Genomic DNA, 18,268 nt, shown 5'->3' on the forward strand with positions numbered 1-18,268 from the left:
AAGTGAAAAGTGCCACACCCGCCCCCACCTCCACTTTCCGACTGGCTGTTTGATCTGTGACGTCACTCGGACACTCCATTAGGTACACCGCCATTTTCAAGTGTACCTAATAACAGGCCACTTTATTAGGGAAATATCATGGTCAAAGGTCACAGTTGTCAAGCTCTAGTCCTCGGGGCCGCATTCCAACATGTTTTCCAAGATTCCCTCGTTAAGTGCACCTGCGTGAAAAGTTTTAGCTCCTGGAGAACGTGAAAATAGCTAAATCTTTTCACGCAGGTGCACTTAACGAGGGAATCACACAGTCACTCCATTAGGTACACCGCCATTTTCAAGTGTACCTAATAACAGGCCATTTTATTAGGGAAACATCATGGTCAAAAGGTCACAGGTGTCAAGCTCTAGTCCTTGGGGCCGCATTCCAACATGTTTTCCAAGATTCCCTCGTTAAGTGCACCTGCGTGAAAAGTTTTAGCTCCTGCAGAACGTGAAAATAGCTAAATCTTTTCACGCAGGTGTGTTTAACGAGGGTAACTTGGAAAACATATTGGAACGCGGCCCCTCGAGGACTGGAGGTTGACACCCCTGGTTTAAGTGAAAAGTGCCACACCCACCCTCACCCCCACTTTCTGATTGGCTGGTTGATCTGTGACATCACTCGGGACACTCCATTAGGTACACCGCCATTTTCAGATGTACCTAATAACAAGCCAGTTCATTAGGGAAAAATCATGGCCAAAGCTGAACTGAAAGTGAAAAGTGCCACACCCGCCCTCACCCCCACTCTCTGATTGGCTGTTTGATCTGTGATGTCATTTGGACACTCTATTAGGTACACCCCCATTTTTAGGTTTGTTGGCAAAGATTCACGAGTGAGTGACAGACAGCGTTGCTGCTATGCCAGCCGACACACGTTATGCCGACATTGATATTTAATTTTGTATTTGTTGGATTGTGGTTGATGATGTTATTTACCGAATGTGTTTGAATAAAAGGTTGAAAAAAAATCCGTTGACATTTGTTATTTTGAGGGACACCACCTTATATAACCACATAAAACGTGTGGCGGCTGTGGCTCAGGCAGTAGAGTGGGTCGTTTAGTAACCGGAGGGTTGGCGGTGCGATTCCAGCTCTCTCACATGTTGTTGTGTCCTTGGGCAAGACACTTCACACACCTTGCCTCCAGGTCGCCATTGTAAATGAGGAAGTGTTCTCGATTGACTTACCTGGTACAACATTTAATTAAAAAAAAACAACAACACATATTGTCATATAAAGCAGTTAACCAAATGTCTGATTTTTATGTTTTAATTGGCGAATAAAAAAACAAGGAATAAAACACCAGACAAGTTTTAACATAAATGTTTATTTGAAAATAATAATATTAAAAGTAAATTTCAAACCAGCAATCTAATGTGAAATTGCAGTAGATATATTGGATGACAATATTTAGGCATATATATGCATACACGTTATTTAAAAACTACTACAAGTGTTATAAAATCAAGATTACGTTGTTGCATAACGGCGCATCCCTTCATGCAATAAAGTTAGCCGTTAGCTTGGAGAAAACGTGCATAAAAGAAGTGGTGTTTCAGTGAGTGCACTGTTCTTTCTTTCCTTGGCAAATCGCAAATCTACATTCTGGCTTACATAGTTCACGCCAGGAGACGCAACACATTCACTGACTGATCCGTTGATGCACGGGAAGGCAGTTCACCCATTAACTCGTTCGCGAACGGGAAAGTCAGGATTCGTTCCCTCACTGATCCGTTCTCGCGATGAACTGGAAATGCAAATCACTGACTCGTTCACTCACAGACCCGTTCAGTTGGGGAACGGAAAATGCAATTCACGACTCGTTCGTGAACGGGAAGTTACGTCATTTTCTTCTTCGTTTTGATTTACGGCGTGGTGGCAATGTGCATTACCGACACCTACTGGTTGAAGTCATATGAACTGAAAAAAGAAAAACCCTAACACAATCACTTTCAATAGTTTATTCACTGTCTAAAACCTTTTTTCAAAAACTGTCACTTTCCTTTACAAAAGAAATACAATTTAAAGAATATTTAGTATTTATTTTTATTCAATTATTCGACTCTCCATACATATATAGGAATAGACCTTTACGTCTTTTGTTGTAATATAACTGATTTTAATATAGAAGCTGGTGTAACACTTAACAGATTTTTGTTGGTGGTGTGCATCGAGGTTTTTTTCCAATGAAAAGGTGTGCCGTGAATGAAAAAAGGCTGGGAAACACTAGCATAACCTATATGTCCTGTTTGCATGGTGACCAGTCCAGAGTGTCTATCACCTTAAGGGTTGAATCAAGGTTCTTCTTTGTTGAAGACATTTTACCTTTAATCTTCTGCTCTAAATCTTAGGTGTATCAACTTCTTATTTATTCCTTGTTGAAGAAGAAGCTTTTTGGATTAAAAGGGAAACGTCTGCAGCGAACAAGAACTGTCGAGTCGCCTTAATTTAATGACCATAACTTGGATGACTGAAAATCAGACAAGTGAAAATACCATGAGTAAAGGAGACAGTGAGGTAGTCCAGTGTTTAAACAAAATGCCTCTTTAATGTGTAAGTGTCAACAGCAGTACAAAAGATGGAGTGATGTGAGAAGCTCTCTGCAACACACTTTTATTCTCTTTTACACAAAGGGAGGAACTTCTTGAGGTAAATGAGCGTAGTAAACAGGCCGCTAGCCAGCCTCCTGTCATATTGTTACAATGGATTGACACATACAGTAATGCTAATACACCATAAAATGCCTCAACTGATTCTTGCCGGGATCCTTTAGTTCTTTATTTTTTTTTAGACAGTGTGCACATTTTCATGATGCCTAAATGCACCCAAATATATTGTTTATTTAGTGACGTCTCGGTTTGTTTGAACTTTATAGAGTAATACTACCAAAGCCAGAGAGATTGCGCCACATACACACACACACATACACACGCGCAAGCACACACGCTCACATACACTGCCAAAAGATTCACCTTAAGTTTAGCACACGTCAATACTGAACATGGAAACCAAAGAGCTGCTGGTGGACACAAGGAAGCCAAACAAACAAACAAAACAAACATTTTTGTTCTTTTCAGCAATATCACATAGCAAATAATCTTTTGTCATGTATAAAGAATGTGAACACATAGATGGCAACATTATTAAGTTGAATTAAAAACTTTACATTGGACTGTACAAGATATGATAAACTATTTACATATTCAGACATAAACATTTTTTAAAGCAGCAACAGACACTATGTAATTCTTTTTCTCTCAGATAACACCCAAACAATACCTTCCATTTGCCTACTGTAGGTACCTGTCAGGGGGGGAAACGTACGTATATTCATATATTTACGCAGACTGCCAGCTAATAAAAAAAAAATAAAAAAAAAGAGAGAAATCAAGGCTCGGGTAAAGGAAGAGCCTGACACAGTGTTGCTTGAGAGACAACTACAAAGCAAAAAGTACCTCTATAGAACAACATCAAACATTATGTTGCCCTTCTGAACAGCAGCTAGTAAGTCAGTCCAGCATGTCAGTGAATTGTGCTGATTAAATTAACACACAATATCCCCACCATATTCCTCGCTCCGAGAGAAGAAGGAAAAAAAACTACAGTAAAAGGTTTGAACCAGCATATGCGCTTTTTGTCCTCAGTTGTTCAGTCAATCCATTTGCATGGAGGATTACAAGAAAACATGGATGGATAAAAAAATTATTCATTAAAAGTATGAGAAGAAAACACTTGGCAAGAAGAGAACAGCATTTTGCCACTAATAAATATATGCATATTCTCACTTTTCAAATGAGAGAAAACAGCAAGTGTGTTGAATATAATCACACTTGATGATGTCAATGCACGACTGTTTGTCACCATTTAGTGCTGTTTAGTTGTATCCCGATTAAGATCTGATTCTTTTACATCAAGTGCTTTTTGTTGAAGTGAATACACTACTTTTACTCTCCTAGAAGAGCGATGCATCGGTGCCTTGAGATACAAATTTTCATTCATTTCTTTCCTTTGACTTGTGAGCAACCATTCCAGCTATGAGTACTGCTTGGTACTGTTTACCAGATATATTTAGGCAATATTCTTCAAAAAAGAGGCTTCAAGATGTTTAATGTTGAAGTATACTGTTACTATTTAAAACAAACAAACAAACAAACATTATCTTCCGCTAGCTTAATGCTAACACATGATACAAAATGGCATTGACGGGCTAACAAATCACGGTGTTAAAACTATTTATATGACCGCGATATAGATTGTGCATACTAAAATTATCATGATGCACAAACATTCTATTTAAGTATTTACTACATTGCATTTTATAAATTATTATAGAGTAATATTTTCCTTCTTGAAAAACACATTGCAACACTGTTCTTTTTTTTTTTCTGGAGAGTTTGTAACGGATTAATGGCTTTCCATTCATTTCTGTACCAAAGGATGATTTGAGACACGACTGTTTTGAATTATGGAAGGAATTAAAATCGTATCTAAAGGCACCATTGTAGCTTGTTTTGATTGATTGATTGATTGATTGATTAATTGTTTGATTGATTGATTTGAATTAGTCCAGGAATGATTATCAGAACTCAGCCAGATGTGTAATTCAGCATCTTCTCAAAATACAATGACATTTTTTCAAAGGTAAACTCACAGAAAAATATGAACAAAATCAAATAGATTAGCCACATACATAACTTATTTCCTAAATAATCAAATAAAAATAGATTTCTTAGATATGTACAATAAAATCTAAATGAGATGGTGAATTTTTAAACTCCCAATTCATCAGGCATTTTTTTTCTCATTCTGGTTCTCTGATTGTCCTTTTGATGTTTTACTGACAATTCTGGTAGCTTGTAATAAATACAACAATAGATTCATAAACAACACTCTGGTGTTTCCTGGCTAAAGGAAGCCTGCTGTCAAATTTTAAGTTTTTCTCAAAGGCAGCCTCAGCAAAGTGTTCACCATTTGCATAAATAAACTAAAAAGACAACAACAGAAAAAAACTAAAATCTGGCAACTGTGAGAGCAAACCCACATGAGTCCGACTGGGGACTTTAGTTAATTCATGGTGTGTATTTTTTTTAATCCTCAAACAGATTCACATTAATCAGAATTGATCAAAAATACAATTTATATCCAGTGCTTCAAACACTTCTAAAACAGCTTCTCCTTTATGAGTTCGTCTTATTGTTTTATCCCCCAGTGAGTTTTTTTTCTTTTTTTCTGTCTTTTCGCCATATGAGCAGAGTCAAGTTTCAGTCCTTTGTAGGTAGCCTCCATTGAATATGTGAGGCATGGTCATATTGACGATATTTACAATCACAAACAAATCCGTCCAACCACCAGCAGACAGGAGTAACACAAGTTGTCAGGAGATCCACTCTATTGTATGTTGTGTGTGTTGTAGCTTAAGTTTAAAACATAAGGACAATAAATAAAATATAACTCATGAGACAGAAGACGGATGCGTCCGAAATTAGGATGAAGTGTTACAAAGGTTTAACAATTGGGAGGAAATGTAGTGGAGATCTAGTGATGGGCCGGTGGGATGTGAAATGGACAGATTCAAGGGCAAGCGGGGGGAATAACCCAAGTCATGCATTAATAATGCTGCATTTCACATGATATCCAGTCGTCAGTCATTTTAATAATCCCCCACAGCTTGATGTACTTGTTCCATCTGCTCGCCAGCGCCTGGCGACCGGGCCGTGGCGCGAGCCCTGCCGAGGCCTCACTTCCAGCACTTTGATGGAGGGACGCGCACCTTCGCTTCTATTGTTGGCCCTGTGTGTTCTCTCAGAGCCAGATGGCGCCCCCTGTGGACTCGGGCTACTCCGGGCAGGGGTCAAGGCATGGGGGGGGAGCCACTTAAACCTTGTGCCCTATAAAGAGGATCTAGGTCTCAAAATGGAGGCTTTGACTGCTCAAGAAGCTTTATTGAGCCAAGGAGGTCACTTGTCAGCCGTTAGAGCAAGGGTGTCCAAACTATGGCTCAGGGGCCATTTTCAGGAAAAAAAAACAAAAATAGGATTGGGCCGTGTTGTTTGCCTGCTTTACACTACAGTGCGGAAGAAAATAAATTTGTAAATCGTTTCAAAAGACAGCATTTCAAAAAACTACAATTAAAATAATATTTTGAATAGCATCAGTTACAATTGTTAGCACTATTTTCTTGAAGACCTGTGTGAATATAAATGTCTATGTTTGAGAGTTGTTCACAAGCCTGCCAAAACTGAATGATTTACCAAATGTATTAAATGGATTCAAAAATGTGAAAAGTGACACGGTGTGTCATACTACCACCTGGAAAAATAGATCCAAATTTATCAGGCATCTGTTTTAGTAGGGGACAGGTAACTCCTTCGTCACTTGGCAAGTTGGCACCATTTTAGCCATGTCCTCAAAAAACACTAAAACTCAAATGGTGTAAAGCTATACCTCCAAAATGGAGTCTTACATCAGCAATTACCTTCAAACGTGTGAAATAGTTGGAAGCAAACTTCTGAATTCACTTTACACGGTGTTTAAAGGTAAAGAATGTCATGCATCCTTCATCCTTTTTTCCTGTAGACATCCCTTTCAAGAAAAAGTTTGGACACCCTGAGCATAGACAAAACAAGGCCCCTGTTGAGATGTGGTTTAAAAGGGGACACAATGATATAAGTGCACTTGACCAATGTTTTAAGTTGTCTATTATACAAATGTCCTCACGTCTTAAGACTGCGCCAGTAATCAAGTCACTGCGTCGACCCAATGACTGTGCTTCGCTTTAAGACTTCTTAGTGTCCGTTTTAAGATTTACAATGTCGAAAAAGAATTAAAAAAAAGTTTAGGAGCTAAGACTTTAAACTTGCCCTCCAAATGGGGCTAAAGCGTTTAAGAGAATGTTGTGTCGCTACACAATTTGAGATTGTAATGCCTCCAAAGCTGCCTTTTGCTGCTCTTCCAATCTGACGGATTGGCGCCCTGTTGGCCCTGGAGCATTCTGGCCTGATTACAATCACTCAGATTATCATATTGCTGACTGGGAATGGCTAGTAAAACTGGGAAAAAGTGAACGGAGATGCGGTACTGCTTTGTTGTGAGTTTGTTGGACGAGGGTTTGGGTCATGATTACAGGAAACCGTTCTCAACTTGCTGACTTGTATTTGGATAGATAATGAATCTGGATTAATTGTCACTGATTTAACCTTATAAATTACTTATGTGGCACTGATGCACGACCTCGGGAGTTTAATAGCATACATTGTACCGATACCGAAGCATTTTGGAATCTTGTGACCTTTTGTACTGGTGATGTCGCCACAATGATCAGACACATTCACAAGCTGTTGGCTGGCACACGATACCTGAGTGAGACACATATGATATGTCCCGAAATGGTTCAGAAACAAGGTCAATAACCGTAAGAATGAGCAAATGTTTGATTTCAAGTTCTGTTCTAGGTCACAGCCATTTTGTTTTTGATGTCCATGATCACAATGACATGAGAAAAAAAGTATAGCTACACACACACACACGCACACATACACACGAAGAAATGCTTAAGACCAAATAGCTTTTTTGGGGGATTACCGAAGCCACATGTGCATGCTGGCTTGCATCATGTTTTCGTCTTCCTTGTGAGCACTTTCAAACCTCGGTGGTGCCGTCTTAACCCTTGCGGCTAGGCGTCCATTAGTTGGCGCTGACCGGCTCTTGTGCGTCATTTTCACTACTATAGTCTGATTTGGGCTCATCCTCGAAGTCTTCATACATGTCCATGTCGTCCTCGCCGTTGACTGTCTCGCTGTTGTTGGCTACGTTGTTGGCCTCCAGCTTCATGTTGAAGGTGCTCTGAATGACGGGGATGGTTGGCTCAGGACTTGCTGATGCGCTTGAGCACTCTGATGTCATTTGGGGTGAGGGCGTCGTCGTTGCCATGGCGATGGCCCCGGGGTAGACCATACTGGCGCTTGTAGTGATGGGAATCTGTGGTGGTTGCCTGAATGTTGAAGAGGGACATTATATTTTGATTTGTTTGGATTCAATGTAGCTCTGTGTAAAAGCTCTGGGCAACTGAATTCTTTCCAGGTTCAATTTTCGTTGCTTGGATTGTTAGAAACCTAAAGCCAACAGCTCTCTTTTGGTCTGGGTCACTATACTATAAAGTGCCTAATGCAGTCAACATGAATATGTAGCAATGTCTAATGTCTTTGCGTACAAACACATTGTCTGCTTGTCACTCATCTTTAATAGTAAATTACAACTTTATTTTGGGGAAATTGAGAAGTCTCAAAGGCACCCCATGGCCATATTGACTCTTCTCCGATTGCACCAGATGACTGACGGCCAGGTTGCTTAAGAGCGTGACTGACATGGGAACACCTGGAGAAGAGCGTCGGTGGACACCACACAAACAGTACACTCAAGTGCTACCTGCCTGCTGTCTTCTGTAAGTCTATACTTAAAGTTTCAATCTTGTATTAAGCGCTGTACTTTGCTCCCCAATTGCAGGGTGCTATTGTTGAAAATGATTAAACCACTGATATTGATTTAAACACACATGCGATAAGGTTAAGTCAACAAGTACTTGTGGGAAATAATGTTACATCATGAATGGCACTTATGTTATATGAGTTATTCCAGAAATGGAAGACATTTCCACCATGAAAAAACACTTTTTCTTTCATCAGGTATATTTTAACAACAGGATTTGTGCTCTGAAGTTGTGTTTCTCAACATACACGGAAGCCACTTGCTAAAACCTTTTTTTGCCATACAGCAAGAGAAAAAAACTTTACATGACTAGACAAAATTTGTATCAAGCTCATTTCTTTATGGCTTAGCTCGAAAAAATTGAAGTAATACTTGACTCATTATTCAAACCAAATATAAATCCATTTACTTGTGAAGGCTTTGTGTTTTTTTTAGGTGCCTGACTATCTATTATAGGGTTCGGTAAGTTGGTAAAATAAATACTGTAGTGGTATTTTACCTGGTTTTCTCAAAAACATGGCCCAAAACATAATAAAGAAAAAAAAAATTATTTCAAAAACGTTTCAACAACAAATTGCGCTCCAACTCGCGAAAGACCCATATAGCAATATATACTGTTCTGAATATACTGTATGATTGTGTGAGCCTTACCCCACCGTGAAGAACTGCCTCATCTCTTGTCGCCGTGAGCGCATCATCTGCTTGTATTCTCCGATGCGCAGCTTCTTGCCGTCAATTATGCAAGTCCTCTTAGGCCGGGGCTTATACTTGTAGTTGGGGTACTTCTCTAAGTGGAGCTTACTCAGGCGGGCCTGCTCTTCATAGTACGGCTGCTTGTCCTGGTTGGACATGGACTTCCACCGGGATCCTGCATAGGAAAAAAGGATGTGATTGATGCAACAAAAATTATTTTAAGTTTAAAATTATTAATCATAAAATAATAATGTATTCTGCCTGTCTTGATTCACGTTGATTTTCAAATACGTATGTTTAGTTTGTCTGCTCAGTAAATGTTTATCTTGTTTGCCCACCGCCTAAAGTGTGCTTGAGGTTTTAGCCGCTGTTGTGATTGAATTTGACATCCTCAGTATAAAGTAAGCCGATTCCCATTCAAAGTACTAAGTCCCGTAAATATGAGTCCAGCTTCATCGGCTGTCGTCAAGTCACTGAAGTACTTTGGTGTTTAGTTTTACATTACACTGAGGCTCATCTGCAAAAGGACTCACCTTTGCATTCCAATTTGTCTTATGCCAGCCACGCAATGACTCAAGTGGAAAATTACATTTGGTGGCTCTTTGCAGCACACCAAGCAATTGAGCACCATGCATCTACTGGCAAGCTACAATGGATTAATTAAGGCCCTGTATTGGGTTTTGAGACTCCATGTACACTGCAATGTACTGTATTTTTTTTGTTTTTTTATTGAACTACCAAAACTTGGCCCGATTATCATTGAATTTGCGGAATGCCATGAAGACAGTAAATGAGTGAGATAATGGATTGCAATGATCAAGTGCCTCATTCACTGAGTGAACCTGAGCGTTTCACGTTTTATTATTTAAATGAACATGCATTTTTCATCAGCTGTTACATCTGCAACGTGTTGCTGTTCACTGGCGATTAGGCAGGAAACCAGCGGCCACCGGTCAGCCACTCAGTAAAAATTGTTGCCAAACCCTGCTCACTCAAAAGTTGAATCTGAGTGTTTTGGTTTTAACATCTTAACATTAGCTTTTTGTTTAATTTTGGTTACAATTAAAAATGTTCTTCTAAAACCTTTTTGCTACACACAGTTTGACCCCTCTTTACGTCATGGCAATATGTTCCTAAATTTCAGGTTGACCATTGGAATGTATTGTTTCACCTCTGAAGTTACAGCGTACTGTATTCCAACCGCCTTTATTTGCAGGTTGAAAGCGCAAAAAGTGTTTTCCATTCCACACTGTCTGAGTGGTTTTAACACTTGAGTGAGACAAGAGACATTCTCTGGACTCAGACAGTAAGGAACAACAAGCCAGTGTACAGAGGATACTTGAGCTGCTTCCAAGATAGCACTTTTCAAAACTATGATGCATGGACTACACGACTAAAGGGGCAAAACACATAAAAAGTCTTTGTCATTTGTTTTAAAAAAAACACTTATGCTACTCAATTTGAAATGCAGTGGAAGGTGTTTGGACTTATTTCTCGTAACATAACAACAGCATGGCTTCCTTGGTATGTTGTGGTCTTGGGTGCAGTAACTTGTGAGGACCTACCCAAAATCTTGCTTATATTGGAGTTATGCATGTCCGGAAAAGCCTGGAGGATCTTGCGCCGCTCATCTTTGGCCCACACCATAAACGCATTCATCGGCCTCTTAATGTGCGGCTCGTTGCTGTTCCTCCCTCTGGACTCCCTGAAGACTCTTGCTTCCGCTGACCCAGTACCTCCTGTTGGCCAAAGACAATATAGTATTAACGGTGCCATTGACTTGATGGGAACGTAGAGTGGTCAGAACAGAAGCAAGAGCGAGTGAGGCGAGACATTGATTTGGTGACGAGCCGTCTTCAAACTCGCCTTCAGTTACTGTGATTAACTTACCCACCGTGAACACTGACTGTATTCAGCAACTCAACCCAAGGCCCACATATTTTTTATAAACACCTCCCAATAGAGAGGCCTTCTTTTGCCTTGCAGAGGGCCTTCTGTGTTTTCAGACTTTGAGATTGGACAGACTTTCAGACGCTATTACAGTAAAAAAAAAAAAAAGTTTGCGAAAAGAAGCCTAAGCCAAATAAATAATATGAAACAACCCTTTTTGGAATTGTTACTAGTATATACTGATGACAAAATATTTTGTAATTTACACAGATATGACTGTATTTTTATTATTATTATTATTATGTCCTACTGTCATTATGGTGGGTGTTTTATTTTAAGCAAACTCCTCCTTTAAATGCTGGCAATACATGATTTACTATATTCTGGAAAGTTTGTGTTGAAATACAAAGTAACCAGAATCACAAACTGGCAGCTGGACATGACTTATTCTAATAATTGCAGGTGATATTTGCATGTTTTGTGCGCCGGCGCTCACACGTCTCTCATCAGTTGCTTACATTTCAGCTTGGCATCCATAAAATGTGCATGCGCGCCAAAACAAATACGCAACAGAGGGCTAGAGGCAGCTTGGGAAAAGGAGAGCAAAGAAGAAAAGTTGAGACTTTTGGAAAAGAAAGTGTTCTTCACACATGGGTGATGAGATGATTACTTTCTCAATCAGGGCATTCACTCTCAGCAGAGCAGAGTTTCTTTCCGTATTAAACTGTACATCAAACTGATAATGATTTCTGTTTGCATGCACATTTGCTTCCTTTTATAAGTAAGATGTGAAAGAATTAAATAAAAGCACGATGAATATTTCAACAAACAAAAACATGTTGATAAACAAGGCTGGAAAAAATAAGACAAAAAAAGCCTTCCATATGCTACGATGCATCTTTAATGATCTCAAGTCTGCAAAAGAAAGCTTGGGATGACTCATGCATATTTCATCATCCACATGTGAAGCCTTCTCATTAGACCATTGCACCAGCAGCCTGGCACACATTACCTGGCCTTTGATTTCTATTATGATTTCAAATGATAAACAAAATCACATTCTTAATGAGTAATGGGGGCTGCGCAGAGACATACTTCACTCTGCCACTTCATTGATTACTCAAGACGGCACGCTGTGCGAGTTCAACTCTGACCACCTTGTTGGTCGGTCTTAAATGTGACAAGAGTTTATGTGAGAATGTTCCTGTTGTTTTTGTGGCCTGCTTCCGTTTCCACCATGCTTACACTTTAACAGTCAAGCGCAACATATCTCCGAAGGCTTCAGGCAGAAAAAACAAAACGCTCCTATTGTTACACACCAGCTTACACTTAAGTGTAGTCATAATCCGGTTGCTAGAAGTAGTACATGCCACTGAAAGATACACAGTCCAAAATGTGATCTTTTTAATTTGAGCAAGGTGTCCTTATTATTTATTTTAATTTCTTTTTTAATTATTTATTTTATTAAAATTTTATTACATTTATTACAATAATTTAGACTATTTCTAACACTGGAAAAATAGCCTTTGTTGCTTGTCTTGCCTGGGTAGATTTTAAAATCTAATATTTTAAATTCTTTATAAAATTGTTTTTTATTTTTAATCTTCATCTCAATGATTCTTCTGTTTATATTATTTAAAAAAAATACACTCATTTTGCTGAGATCATTGAGATCCTACACAGGTCATGGGAAGGTCAAACGTATATTTATAATTTGTATATTTGTTGATATTTTAAATACGACTTCTCAGCACTGGCCTGCAACCTAAATATTTTAAGGGTGTTATTTTATTCTTTTAATAATACATTTTCATTCTGAATCATTGTATTGTGCGTAGTGTCAATATGATACTACGCTTTGTAGCTATATTGTATTTTATCTATTTGATAATTTCATGACAAAAACGTACTTCAAATGAGGAGTTTCAGTACAACAAAAGTTGCCTGAGGGATGGGCCAGTAAACGTTTTGAGTAATTTAATAAGTGTAGTATCAGAGTTTGAATAAATACAAAAATGAGAAAGTTAAAACAATCAAACAGAAGTGATCCAGTGTTCATTTACCGTATTAGTTCACTATTAATTGGACTGGATATTTTCAGACCTAGAGGTATTTTGTTTTACATTTTTTATTTTTCGGTGCTGATGCTTCTTGGTGTATTGTATCGGTGCACTCAGAGACACACTCTTACACGCACTGCGGCACATACAAAAATAGCAAAGCACCAAATCTAAGTGTTATGTTTCATCCGCCTTGGGCCTCCCGAACGCTCTTGGCGGAAATGATACACTAGTGCCTCTGTCACCCGAGCCCACAGTTGGTTAATTTCATTTAGCATGCACTCACTGTACAGGATGAATTGATTTCACTTTGTTTGCTTTTGACAAGCATGTTTATTGTGCAATGAAATGTGGAGTGGCGGAGGGCTGACAGTATCCATCAACGTGGGGCAATCTGCTGACTGCCGGGGCCAGATGAAGGTATTCATTAGCTCAGGAGCGCAGCGCTCACTCAGACAAGACAGCCAGTGTCTGCACCCAGGGAGGGCTCGCCGTAATTTACGATGCCTCCCGGCCCATTACTCTATCACTGACACTGATTCAGCAATTTATATACTGGTGTGCATGCATATGGGCAGAGGTGAGCCGCTTATGGGGAGGGACAAAACAACTGCCTTCCATCAGCTTGTGCCACGTCTGTAGTTAACCGGCAAACCAGCCACGTGACTTGCTCCACTGGAGGGAAGCCAGGTTGAGTGTTTTGCTTCATCTTTTTTCCCTCAGCCTTTCACACAGATACTCGTCACTGTTATGCAAATGCAATGGGGTTTCACATTCAAATAAAGTCAAACTGTGTCACGGATTGTTTAGGGGGCACTCGCCTGACTTGTGTGCGGGCAGCGTGGGATCGATTCCCGCTCAGTGACGGTGTGCATGTGGGTGTGGCTGGTTGTTCGTCTTTACATGTGCTGCCGACCAGTTCAGGGTGTAGTTTGGCTTTTGGCCGATGTCATCTGGGACAGGCTCCAGCACCCTTGATTTAATTATCAATTGATTGAATCATGCTGTTTTCAAAATTACACTCTATTCACAATATACCGTCGGTATAAGAAGTCGATGCACCCATGCTCAAATGACGTTTTTGTGAAAAAAGTGAGACCGAGATCAATCATTTAAAAACTTTCTCCACTATTAATGTGACTCATAAAATTTCAAACAAAAGTAGCAACTGTATATAATGTCTAAAAATGAAATAATAAAAATAAAAATGTGAAATAATGAGGTTGGAGAAATGTGTACACCTGCCTTTAATTGGGATCTTTTACAAACTATAATATTTTTTAGGGAACCTTCTTGCCTATAAATTCGACAAGAATATGACTTACAACAACAGCAGCAGTTGACAGAAGAGCCAATCAAACATGAGAGTGCGCATTGCATTGTCAGATAATATATGACTGTTTGAGACACAACCTGCACATTAGCGTCCTGTCTCATTAAATCCCTTCAATCCCCAACAAGCAATTTGCTGCAATATCGTTTCGATCTTTCCACTTGAAGGTCACGACACAGCTCTGACGTTTTGCCGATTAGCGTTAAAGCACCGTTTGTCTTGGAGTGGCGCTACATTTGGGAATCAGTTAGGTGGACGTGTGATTGTGTAAATAAATACAAATGTTTAACAGCAACAGAGGTTGGCTGATACTTTGGTGGTGTTGTGGGGGAGGATAACAAAGAGGGAGTGCCGCCTAATAGAATTTATTGTGATTCATGAGGCCCGTGGCTCACGTGTGACAGAGGGATATTACAGTCCCTTTTTAATTTGTCTCTCCTGTAAACCTTGCAGATGAACAGGATGAATTACAGTGAGAGAAAATGGCTCCATGTTTACGAGGGGGTGGAGGAGGGGCATAAAAATGTTGAGAGGCGAAAAGTGAAAGAAATAGAGCCCGTGGTCTGCAGGCTCAGACTTGACCACGCACGCACCCAGCCAGAGGGTAGCATTGCTCCGGTCGTCCCCACCTTTTTGCACGTCTGCTCCTCGGGCTGCCTTTGGGCTCACACGATCCGTGTGTGGAAAAAGGTAGCGCCTGCTCTTTTATTTGCTGTACATGGACAAGTCATATGCCAACTTCAAAAATTCTCATGGCGTGGAAAGATGCAGCAGTTGACAGCACGTTAACATGTTGAGGCAACGTTTGGTGTTGTAGCTCGACTAACATAATACATGTACGCAGGCCTGGCTAATAGAATTGGCTTGGAAGAATGAAGGCGCAATCGGCCAAATCTGTTGGGATCGCTGGTAACACCTCTGACTGCAGGCGTTTAGCGGCGACAATGAAGCCTCTCCCTCGGAGCGGGATCATGTTGGATTAATGTGTATGGGCAAACAGGACATGACATTCGGGGTGCGGGCTGCTGGAGCCAGATCTCAAAGCATGCTAATTAAAGTGACACAAATTACGAGAGAGCTAAACCCCATTTAACATGTCAATCCCTGCTTTTTTTCTTCTTCATTAAAAATGTGTGTGTGTGCGTGTGTGTGTGTGTGTGTGTGTGTGTGTGTGTGTGTGTGTGTGTGTGTGTGTGTGTGTGTGTGTGTGTGTGTGCGTGTGTGTGTGCAACCTCACTGAGACGTGCAAACACATAACCAACATGCGTCAACATGTCGCTGGTGCTTTTGTTCTGTCTATTGTGTTCAAGTCTTATCTTTCACAACATCTAGCTTTGCACTAAAACATGCTGACTGACACGGACACAATTATTCAGTTATTGACATTTGACGAAATGAATTGATTAACAACAGTGTTGGTTTGATTTCAGGTGACTTGATTTTTCTTCTTTTTTACGAGCAGTTGCTAGGTCAAACCTTTTGCTGTGTGTTGCAATAATGTGGTTTTGCTTTTGTGTGTGTAAGACTTTTGGCTTGATTACACTTCATTAAAAAAAAAGTTTTTTAGAATTGCATTTTACAATACATTTTTTATTTATTTTTTTAAACAAACTGTGATGTTTGGGTGCAAGTATGTATTAATGGTCTTTTAATTCATTGTAATGAGAGAAATGACAAATAACTAAAATAAGTTCGAAGGTCACTGAATGATTTAAGGTCATGAGGATTATTTGTTAAGTTTTGAGTAGTTTTGTTTTTGGGGTGAATTATTAGTATACATGTCAATTTAGCAATATTAGCTCTTTTAAAATCAGCAAAAATAGGAAAAGAAAATTTTAGATTAATAGGATCATTAACCATGACAGTTATATTCTGCCAAATATTAGGATTGGCATCTGCCTAAAAAAGCCAATTTCGGTCAGGCCCTAATTTATTTATGCAGGTATGTTATGCCTCAATTGCTTTCAGGCACAATCAATCATCAATCAATTTCAACCATTAGCTTCTATGGACCAACTGGATTCTTTCTGCTGTGATAAATGATTAGTATGCCCATGCCTAAGCCTTCCCGTGCAATAAAAACCCGAGCTCAAATCCCACGGCCCCACCAAGTCAAAGAAAAACAACAACGAATGCTCTTCAAACAATTACATTTGGAAACGCTCCAAGCTTCCGCTGTACTGATAGACAACACTAATCATCTGCAACAATCATGCAATCTTGTCTTTTTTTCTTCCTAGTCCACAAGGACACTAGACTTTTACGTTCATTCGGTTTATAGCTTTGAACAAAATCATGGTTCTCTACGCCGCTTCAGCGATGGCACACGCACACAAATTCAGCAAGTCATCAAAAGGTCTGAGTGCTAATGTTTTTATCAGAGCAAATAAAAGTGGTGAGATCACGCGTATGGCTCGTGGCTTTGTGAAATGGAGGAAATCCTATCCCTTTTCCATAGCTCGGCCGCTACTTTCCAGTCTGTGCTGCTGCTTCGCGCTTTGCAAATATTAGCTTAAGCAACTTAAAGCCTTCTGTGAGCCGTTGTGATGACAGAGTCGCGCTGGCACACAGAGCCCGCTCAGTGCGGCCGCTCGCTTCTGGAGGGAGACCTGCATCACACTAAGGGGCTTTCACACCATTTGCAATGACTGGGAGGTAGACCGGGTAATTTTCCTCCTCGTGAAAGTCTACCACTGAGGAACAAGTGTGCTCTCGATAAATCCACTCTTCTGTACATGTCCTGTAGAAACAACGGCTAAAAACTGTCACCCTTCATTCGCCTCACATCTGGATGACTTTTGACCAGAAAATAACTTAATCATAGCTTTGTCAATAATTAAAGAGCACACGCAACTGCATTTAGCTAGATGCTTGTGGATATCAAGAATATCATGCCAGGGAACGACCGGTTCTTCGGCGAGCAAGATTTTTACAAGGGTTTTAGGAGTAAAAATGTTGTTGTGAGTAGAGTTAACACTTTGTGGTTCACATCATAAAATCCTGATCCCCATCAATCAACAATGTGTGTTTTGCTCTAACGTAGTCACAATGTTGATGGTGTATTTTGAGTCATGTCCACCAGGCTGGCTCCCAGCCTTCTCCCTCTGGGAACAGGCCCTCTCCTCTCCTTTGACCCTGGCCTGCTCCTATAATCCATAGCCCAGTGGGAACGCTGATGGGAGGCGTCTGGCATGAGCCTTTCCCTTGGCCCGTAAAGGAATTAAAAGGGCACAACTGCCCTGGTGTGTGCTCCTTTTCAGCCCTGCCTGACTCCAGCATTGCTCCAGAGGGAAGACTCCCACTGTGACAATAAGCACTAAGAACATATCTGTGGAAGATGACTTTCCTCTGAGTCTCGCATGAGAAAGATAAATAAATTTAGGAATGCTACCATCATTCAAATAATTTGAATAATTCAATTGCGAAAAAAAGCCCAAACAAAATCTCTATCTCAAAGCTTTATTATTTTTCTGGATAATGTTACTCCAGACTCGCGTAGAAATATAAAATGAGGCAAAGGTGTGCATGCAAAAAAAGATTCCAAGGTTGGCATCATTTTACACTTAAAATACATGAAGTGTAATGAGTTTACTGGAAAACAGAATTGGCTCACACAACAGTGCGTCAATGATTGCCCACACAAAATAATGATGACCGAGTTTAGATCATTTAATACAGCCTATGCCTGCAACACTAACACCAACAGCTTGAGAATCAATTCTAAACTGATTCGTTAGACCCAGTTGTACTAAATTTCATTTTCATGAAG

The 18,268-nt window shown here is 39.9% G+C and overlaps 1 protein-coding gene across 4 annotated transcripts in view; it reads right to left on the bottom strand.

The window, feature by feature from the left end:
* Positions 1–2,562: 2,562 nt before the first annotated feature.
* sox6 (SRY-box transcription factor 6) overlaps positions 2,563–18,268 on the bottom strand; it is a 122,956-nt gene continuing 107,250 nt past the window's right edge. For 3 of the 4 annotated variants that reach the window (XM_037248517.1, XM_037248516.1, XM_037248515.1), the window contains 3 exons: positions 10,782–10,955; positions 9,175–9,391; positions 7,723–8,029 (listed from right to left, as the gene is read on the bottom strand). In XM_037248517.1, the coding sequence (XP_037104412.1) occupies positions 7,723–8,029; positions 9,175–9,391; positions 10,782–10,955 (698 nt within the window). Of the gene's footprint in view, positions 8,030–9,174; positions 9,392–10,781; positions 10,956–18,268 lie in introns of all 4 variants that reach the window. The other variant, XM_037248514.1, reaches the window with a different exon arrangement.

Source organism: Syngnathus acus, chromosome 3 (assembly GCF_901709675.1).
Source record: "Syngnathus acus chromosome 3, fSynAcu1.2, whole genome shotgun sequence".
Taxonomy (NCBI): Eukaryota; Metazoa; Chordata; class Actinopteri; order Syngnathiformes; family Syngnathidae; genus Syngnathus; species Syngnathus acus.